General features: G+C 41.2%; 1 protein-coding gene across 2 annotated transcripts in view; it reads right to left on the bottom strand.

Moving 5' to 3' along the window:
- Nucleotides 1-9,391, bottom strand: part of LOC111868750 (small G protein signaling modulator 2) — a 74,269-nt gene that overhangs the window by 55,936 nt on the left and 8,942 nt on the right. For both annotated transcript variants that reach the window (XM_023859687.2, XM_023859688.2), the window contains exon 2: nucleotides 5,491-5,534. In XM_023859687.2, the coding sequence (XP_023715455.1) occupies nucleotides 5,491-5,534 (44 nt within the window). The remainder of the gene's footprint in view (nucleotides 1-5,490; nucleotides 5,535-9,391) is intronic.

Raw genomic sequence — 9,391 nt, 5'->3', positions numbered from 1 at the left:
GAGGAGCCGCCAATTCTGCAGCTACTCAAGAATTTCCCAGCATTTTATGGAACCCGAAGGTTCATTACCGTGTTCACAAGAGCCCTCCACTGGTCCCTATCCTGAGCCAGATCAATTCAATCCATACCATCCCATCCTATCTCTCTAAGATCCATTTTAATATTGTTCACCCAACTACGCCTTGGTCTTCCTAGTGGTCTCTTTCCTTCTGGCTTTCCCACCAATATCCTATACATATTCCTTGTCTCCCCTATTCGTGCTACATGCACTACCCACGTAATTGCTCTAAGTAACACAATTAAAGTCACCCAATTCCGTTTTATAATGTTATATATTTACAATATGTACTCTCGAAATCGTTCGTTATTCAGTCAGGTAAAATGACATTATCTCTCGGACACCAGACTGGAGTCGGAAAGAGGGAGAGGAACAAAATTTATATCAGTATATGGAAGGATTATATTTGGAAGAACTGGTTGGGATGTTGACTTCTCGAAGTGTAATTCTAAATGAAGAAATCTGCATTAACTACAATTTAAAATAATCCTATTTTAAGATGTATGCATTTTCCATTAGGCGTTTAATAAGTTACTAGTGTATGTAATGTGTACATCAGATTAAGAGATGCAAAAGTGTTAACAAATGAAGAACTAGATTACTTAATCGAAATTATTTCTCGTTCTGCTTAGAATTTGCCACGACGAAGGATGATAATTCAGTGTTTGAATAATTTGATGTGTGCGTGAATTGAAAAATGTGGTGCGTGTACGACCACTCGAAAGTTTTAAATGCTCTTGTATGTTCTTATATTATTTGACACTCCAACAAAGGCAGAAATTACAGCAGGGAATTCTATCAAATAACATCAGAATGTTTTCGCCTGCTTAAGGCACTAAACTGGTATACGCCCCGATAGAAATTCTATTCATAATCACAAAACTGAATAATACTGCCCTCCGGTAAGGGAGGCAGCAGTCAGCGTCATGAACCTTCTATTGTGCTCTGAGTTACTCTCTTACAAAATTGGAATTATGTCAGAATCCGGTCCTTTGTGTTCGTATGATTTTCCGACACTAACTTGACTCCAATATAACAATTACACGCCTGCTTCTACACAGCCATTGTTGTTTCTACGACTGTTATCTGCTAATTCAGCTGTCCGTTCACATTGTCACTATATCGAAATGCATGACTGATTTACTCCATTGTAAAGTGTCCTCGAGAAGTTGATACTCGTTCAGCTGTTCAGAAATTAACCGCCTGTACGGATACCGAAGATCCAATAATATATTTCCAGAAGCCAACAACTGCACAACATCCTCACTCCCTCTTCGTTTAAGATTTATTTTAATATTATTCTTCAGTCTACACTCAGATCTCAGTTTGGTCTCTTTTCTTTCTCTTCTTTTCAAGTTTTTTTTTATTGTTAGTGGGGTGGGACTAAGTCTCTTGTACCGCGGCCACTTCTGGCCTATTGTACCAGCCCCAGATGATAGGTGAGGGTGATTGTAGAGCAATTGGTGGAATGAAGATTGGCAGGGGAAACCGAAGTACTCGGAGAAAACCTGCCCCAGCGCCACTTTGTCCACCACAAATCCTACTTGACAAGACCTGGGATCGAATCCGGGCCGCCGCGATGGGAAGCAAGAGACTAACCGCTTGAGCTATGGCGCGGCCTTCTTTTCAAGTTCTAGACCGACGTTTTTTCTCATATTCTCATTCCTCACTTAAGGCATTTGTTCCACCACCTCACCATTCTTTCTTTGATAGGTCCGAAAATAAGTATATATTGAACAATACAAACCATGAACCTCCTTCGTACTGCAAAGGGAAGAATTTTCAATAATATGTTGCCTGTGCGAAATATACACTTGACGAAAGGCTAAGTGTATTCATAACAGACAAGTACAACTTCTCGTCAGAGAGAATGTTACATAAGGATTATTACCGCAGCAGTTCAGTTAAAAAAAAAAAAAAGATCTCTGTTCGTGGTCCTCAAGGGGCCTGACGCCATGACGAACTGATTGGCGGTAAACCTCCAGTCGTAAAGTAACTATGACTTTGACTTTGAACCTCCTACGCTTCCTGTTTTCATCATCTCCCTAATACTTTCTCTCTCTCTCTCTTAGTTAACAACATTCTCCTCGTCACTTCGTACCCATACTCCCTCAATATGCGTCCTTCTGTTAGTGTGAAGAGCCAATTGTCACGTCGATACAAAAAGAAAATTACATTAAATTAGGACATGTGGTTCTCACAGCGTTGGCTATGAAGAGTTCTATCTCCTGGGATATAAAGCCGTGCATTTCATTGAAAGTTAACAGGCGTTTCGGCATCGGTTGATTTTTAACTGACTGCACGGCCTTAAGTCCCAAAAGATAAAACTTTTTACATTAGATTAGTCTACATCATTACATTACGAGTATATTATTGAAGCGATCATTCCGTTCTTAAATGGGAGAACGGTCGACAATATGTTGATTTAAATTGTAGCAACCGGTGCCCGTATGTTCCTCCAACAAGAGCACCTAGTATTCCAACCTCTACAGGTTTTGTACAGGGACTGTACATTCACTGTCTTCGGGATGCTGCAGTTTTGGTTCTTAAAGGCCCAAGCTAACCTCTGCTTTGCATGAAAAAGGTAAAATAGTAAATCTATCCCTGTAACAGACCGTGAAGGCCCATAGGGTTGCGAGACGTCACGGCTCCCACATTTTCTAGACATTCGGCGCACAGATGACGGTAAGTTTATCAGCCTTACGCGCCGGCCGCCCTTATTCCCAAAGATGACTGCTGGTACTCATTTCTGTTGGAGGCTGAGTCGACCCCAGGGTCATAGTGCGGCTGGAAGGATTAGATAAATTGAAAAAATCCAATGACATCGGGACTCGAACCCTATACCTTCCGGCTTGTAGCATAATGCTACCAACTACGATACCGCGTTCCCTGAAGCTGGAACTAAAATTTAAACCCATATATAATATCAAAAATAACTCATCGTAACATCACCACTGCTTCTTTCATTACGAATTTCAGCGGCTTATCATAAAGAATTTGAAATACCATATAGAAACATAGTACCTTGCAGTAGGAGCCTATCACGAGGCAACTGTGAGCTTCAAAGTGGCTTTATGTTTCACTATAGACATTTCACTATTCGGCCTTTGCTCATCCAGCGATGAATTTCTTTGGTGTGTCTATCTCGGATTTTCCGATTTTTCTCAATCCCGATACTCGCTTCTCAGAACTTTCATTCCTCTCCTTTATTCGCAACGTGGGCTATCCCATGATCTAATCTCCAGACTGGTGAGATCCGGCGTCGCAACACATACGTATATTCATCTTCTCAGAGGAACTCTTAACTCGCGATCTATCACTGACTTCGTCTAAAACTTCTCAGCCCTCAGTATAATGAATTCTATCTTTATGAATCTTTATTACATTTCGTAACTTGCAGTTTTTTAAGCAGTTAGGCCCCCGCCCAACTCTACAGCTAGAGGACTGCCTTCTGTCGGCTGTCCCAGACTGCTTGTTCAACAGAATTACAGATATTCTCCGTATATGAAGGACATCTCAAGATCATGCCGCGGGTGTCAAGCCGCCAAACACACAGAACATGAAGCTATCCTTAAAAGCTGATACATGTTTGTCAAAAAAGTATGTACTGAGGAGCCTAAACAGGAAATAAATAAGAGCCAGATAGTGACACAAGGCTGAGTATTTTCCTAAGGAAATGGGATTTTGCAGTGTTGAGAAATATTACATTTCCTGTTTCAATTTGTTCGGTAGTTAACAGATATCAATGGAACTGTCCGGGAAAGAAAACGAAAGAACACACAATACGGGGAATTAGTTTATGCCATCTTGTGACTCTAGATGTAAGAGGAAGCAATGATACAAAGTAGCCGTGTTATTTCAGATGTTTTGAAATTACTTCCCACAGCAAGAAGTAAAATTTCCCTCTTTATTCGGCCTGTATGATGTCACTAGATAAGTGAATATCTCCGACCGATGTTCTGTTGTTCATTAAGGCCGCTCGATCGTCGAGGAAAACAGGCACGGCTGAAGAGCTGCTTCTACTTTTTTGTAATAAAGCAGACAGGAAATGATTGAAGGGACCCGTGGGATCAGATCATCGACAAGTCTCTTGTCAACATAGGAAAATGCGAACAAGCATTCTTTCCCAGATCGTGTTCCGAACCGACGATCCATATTGTGTAGGTGGCCTCGGACAGAGAGGGTACAAGCTCCATTTGCATGGACTTTTATAATTGCATGGAATGGCTGTGTTAATTCCAATCAAATGAGAAAGTTGGCATTCAGATGGGAACTGATCCTCGCACTTTTGTGTCCGACAAGGCCCAATAGGGTGATGCTTAGAATCATCAACAATGGCCCGTACATCTCACTGAACCGTCGACCAAGTATTACATGATCGTTTCTCGGCCAGAGCAATTATTTTTCATTTATTCATAATTAACATATGACCGATTTAATTTAAATATTAAAATTCTGAATAACATTTGGTTAAAATTAGTAGTTCTTTCTTATTCTTGTGGGTGACGTTACAAACCCGTTGTAAAAATAAAAGTAAAAGTATCCCTGTAACAGGGCGTGGAGGCCCATAGCGTTGTGAGATATTGAGGGTTCCACATTTTCTCTAGAAAATCGGCTCATAGATGGAGGTAAGGTTGTCAGCCTTACGCGCCGGCCGCCCTTCACTCTCAAGAACATTCCAAGAATATTCCTGGTACTCATTTCTGTTAGATGTTGAGTCGACCCCAGGGCTATAGTGCGGCTGGAAGGATTAGGTAAATTGAAAAAATCCAATGACCTCATCAGGATTCGACCCCGCGACCTACAGACTTTAGCATAGTGCCTCAACCAGCTACGCTACCGCGTGCCCCACGAACCTGTAGTATGTAGACCATACGGCTACGAATGATAGGATGACGTAGAATGATGGATTGAAAAGATTTGGTAGGAAGCGGTCGTGGCCTAATCAAAATATATCCCGGAAATTGTCTCGAGGAACTGAGAATACCGCGAAGAACCTCAATCAGGATAGTTGGTACCTCGGTCAAGATTCGAACCGAGTACTCTCTAGTATTTATTTGAGCAGCCTCGCCCTATACAACAGTTATGGAATTTCTTATTAAAATTCTGTTACCTTCGGTTCAATAAGCAGTATCTAATAAACAGGAAGCCTAATTGGTCATTATTTCTATTTATTTTTGCTCGGCTTAAGTATAATTAAGACTGTTTCCTTGAAGCGAACTCAACACCATATCAGACATCACCTACATTTCTAATATTGAGATTCAATACTGTGGCAGTGTTATCTTTTTCGCATCGTCAGTTTACTGTACTGTTAAAGTAAGTGAGCCAGAGAAATAGAAAAGGCACTAGGTCATTGTTTCTTGATATCATGCAGCAACAAAGCAACAACATGAGTTCACAACAATCCATCACCGTTATAAACAGACTTACCTCTTTCTTCACGTTCCGAATCAACTTCTCTTTGAAATCGCTATCTGCAAAAGAAAAGAGAAATTAAAATTAATTAAATTCGTTTAGTGGGGGTGGAGTCCAACTGGGTCCACTCGGCACGGCGGCCACTGATTGGCCTATTGTAGCCTGCCCCGGATTATTATGATGATGGAGAATTTGGTGGAATGAAGATTGGCAGGGAAAACTGAAGTACTCGAAGAAAAAATCCGCCCCAGCGCCACTTTGTCCACCACAAATTCCACTTAACCAGACCCGCGATCGAACCCGGGCCGCCGCGGTTGGAAGCCAGCGACTAACCGCTTGAGCTAAGGCATGGCCAAAGAAAAGAGAAACGTTAAAATCAATGTTTTTCTATGTGAATATTATATAATAAACAGATAACGTAAAAATATTTATTTACATTTTAGAAACATGTTATATTTTTAACTTGGTCCATTCTGCTCCGTCACACTAGGAACTGTATGTAAGAATTTTAACCCCCGTCCAATGTGATTAATAAAAATTGTGTTTTTAATTTTTCATCCTTTACATGTTTCGGTCAAAACGATCATCTTCAGAAGGATATTATCAGCACATATGGAAATTACTATTACCATGTCATAGNTTAATGGAAGATGAATATATTCCACAGCGCGGTTTCCTTGTCTGATGACGAAAGCTCTTCGGTATTGTGGTCCAATTATTCATGATACGCTGTGTTTATTATATTTTATTTCACACTCATAAATTTATGTCGTTATACGAGAATAATATCTTCCTCTAAAATCAAATACGAGTTATATCTGATATTTCATTTGCTGCCTTTCTGATTATACGCGCCTTGGGCGGTTTTGTGAACATTCCCATTAATATCGTCAAACAGTAATAACTTTCATCGCCTATGTGATGACGGCAATTGCTTTTTTAATGATTTATAGTATTCTCTCCTAGTATTCACTAACAAGTCACACATATCACTGTTCATTTTCCTTTATCATAAATAAAAATAAAACAGTATGATAGGATCGTTGGGGTAATTTTTGGGACAGCAGGGATCCTAGCACAAACGTATACGAGTATATTTAGATTCAAGTCTGCTTCATGGCATTTTCTACTATATATAACCTAAGGGTTTATAACAAATCAGGCCTATTTTCTTTTATTGCTAGTGGGGTGGGACTAAGTCCCTTGTACTGCGGCCACTTCTGGCCTGTTGTACCAGCCCCCAGATGATAGGTGAGGGTGATTGTGGAGCAATTGGTAGAAAAAAAAATTGGCAGGGGAAACCGAAGTACTCGGAGGAAACCTGCCCCAGCGCCACTTTGTCCACCACAAATTCCACTTGACCAGACCCGGGATCGAACCCGGGCCGCCGGGATGGGAAGCCAGCGACTAACCGCTTGAGCTATAGCGAGGCCCAAAGCAGGCCTAACTAACACGTTCTAAGAACGGCACATGAGAATTGTAACATTAAATTAACTTCCTTCTTAAAGTAAGCAGATGGAGCTAACAACCGAAAATAATTTTTTAACTTCGGCTTTCGGGGTTTAGCTGCCTCGTGTGATGAAGCTGTGTCAATATTTCGGCGAACATTGCAGTCACCATCTTCATGGAGAAAGTGAGACTGAGGGATGAAGTGGACCGATATTATCCGGGAATCTAGATTTCCAAAGGAGACTTCTTCGTGACATTTTTTATTTGTTTTATTTAAAAAACGCTCTCACTAGGTAAAAAAAATTAAAGCTATCCCTGTACCAGGCCGTGAAGGCCCATAGGTTTGTGAGACGTTGAGGGTCCCACATTATCTAGACAATCGGCTCAAAGATGGCGGTAAGGTTGTCAGCCTTACGCGCCGGCTGCGCGTTACTCCCCAGGAAAATTATTTAATTAATTCCTGGTACTCATTTCTGTTAGAGGCTGAGTACACCCCAGGGCCTAGTGAGGCTGGAAGGATTAGAAGAATATAAACCTTTGTATGATTAGATGACAGCGAATAATCAATATGAAAGGATGTGGGAGGAAGCTGCCTCTGTATAATTTAAGGTACTATCCTGGAATTCTTCTGGATTGACAGGAACTCCACGGAANCCCAGCTCTACTGATTAAAGTAAAGAACCCAAAGAAGTGAGCGGTGGTGGAGTGGCGCACAACGAAACGGGCACAAAGGAAGTGAGCGGTTACACCTCCTGACAAACGTTACTAAGGTATCAGTGATTCGTTTTCTCCGAGCCAACATATTCCTCCAAGGATCGCGGAAGTTGTCCTTACTCAGTCTCTTCCACATGCGTGGCACATCTTGCAGTATAAGTTTCTTGTACATTGGCACTGGCGACTTCTATCGGATATGCAACTTCTACAGTCGGATCGTAACGTTCTCCTTTCAAATAAAGTAAACTGATTCCCTGTCTGGCACTATTAGTGATTACATTAATAACATTTTGGAACAGACCTACTTCTCAGACTCATTTGCAATTAATCGATTCTCGATTATCTCAATGTCCATCTGTTGCTGATATGAATGAAATGTTGACATAGATAATCAGCTATGCAGATGCAAGATATGATACAAGCTCGACACGGACCAAAGTGGGATTCAGAAGGCAAATTTCAGCGTAGAATTGAAAACCACATTTCATCGAAATCCACAGATTAGTTGTGAAGATGCCTGCAAATGGCAGTGCAATTACGATCTCTCTGTTACGAGTGTTCGTCTATGCATCTCATACTATGGGCGCATACGTAGGTCTATTAATAGACCTTATGCCTACATGTATATTAACAACATGGTCTACGGAATACCACATGTAGCGAGGACGTGTTCTTACTGGTTCGATATGAACGTGAGATTTTCCTCAGTTCCTGTAGCCAAATATTGAAATTGTTCTTTGAAAGAGGGCATGACCTGTTCTCTACACTTCCTGGTTAATTCAGACTGATACAGCCATCACATGGCGTGTAACCCATGCAGCTGACATCGCTAAGTAAGCCAGGGGAAAAAAAACACCCACGCGTGTAGGTAGTGCAAACGACCTTTCTGAGGAAGGAGACACCTGTCGAAGTCTGGTTTTGTGCAAATATTACCGGATCTCACAGTCGCCATTTTCTCACTCTATTTCTGTTTCTCTTTCAAAATTTGTTCTCTTGAATGTGGACACAGCGACCATTCAGAATATAATTGACTCTTTTATGAGTTTCTTTACGTTCAATCACACATTAGCCCACCCAAATGTAAATAGCTCTATTTGCTCGAAATTAAAATATAAATAAAGGTACAAAACTAAGAAAATAGAACAGGTCAGTGCCATAGAAATTATCTATACTTTTCTTCAGATGCATCGCACGTTTCAAATCTCGGCCGGATTATTGGCTGCCTGGAATAAGGTACAGCATTCTGTGACTTTCCCAGCTGTTGCAGGCAAATTCTGAACAGACACCACATCCCATTCCTTCCACACCCATTCATAGACATCCTTCCCTCAATTGGTGCTTGGACCTGACGTAAGCACTTGGTGTCTTTAAGTCACTCACTCACTCATTGAGCTGAGCCCTTGAAGCTGCCAATTGAGCAGCCGGTCACGGTAGACAAGCAGTCTAAGGCATGCACTGTCTTCGCTCGCTCGGAAGCCGGGATCGTGGGTTCGAATCCCATACAAGGCAAGGATATTTAGTGTGTGTATACGTTTATTCTATAAAACTAAGTATATGTTACTGTCTCGTCACCAAAATGCAGGGCAAAATCATGACATAAAGATAGGAAACAGATTCAGATATTTGGGAACAACGATAACAGATCGAAACCTGATTCAGGAGGAAATTAAGAGGCGATTGAGCTCGGGTAATGCTTGCTACCATTCAGTCCAGAACCTTTTGTCTTCTTGCCTATTGTCCGAAAACATAAAAA

Source organism: Cryptotermes secundus, unplaced genomic scaffold (assembly GCF_002891405.2).
Source record: "Cryptotermes secundus unplaced genomic scaffold, Csec_1.0 scaffold13, whole genome shotgun sequence".
Lineage (NCBI taxonomy): Eukaryota > Metazoa > Arthropoda > Insecta > Blattodea > Kalotermitidae > Cryptotermes > Cryptotermes secundus.
This window is presented reverse-complemented; position numbering and strand designations above follow the sequence as displayed.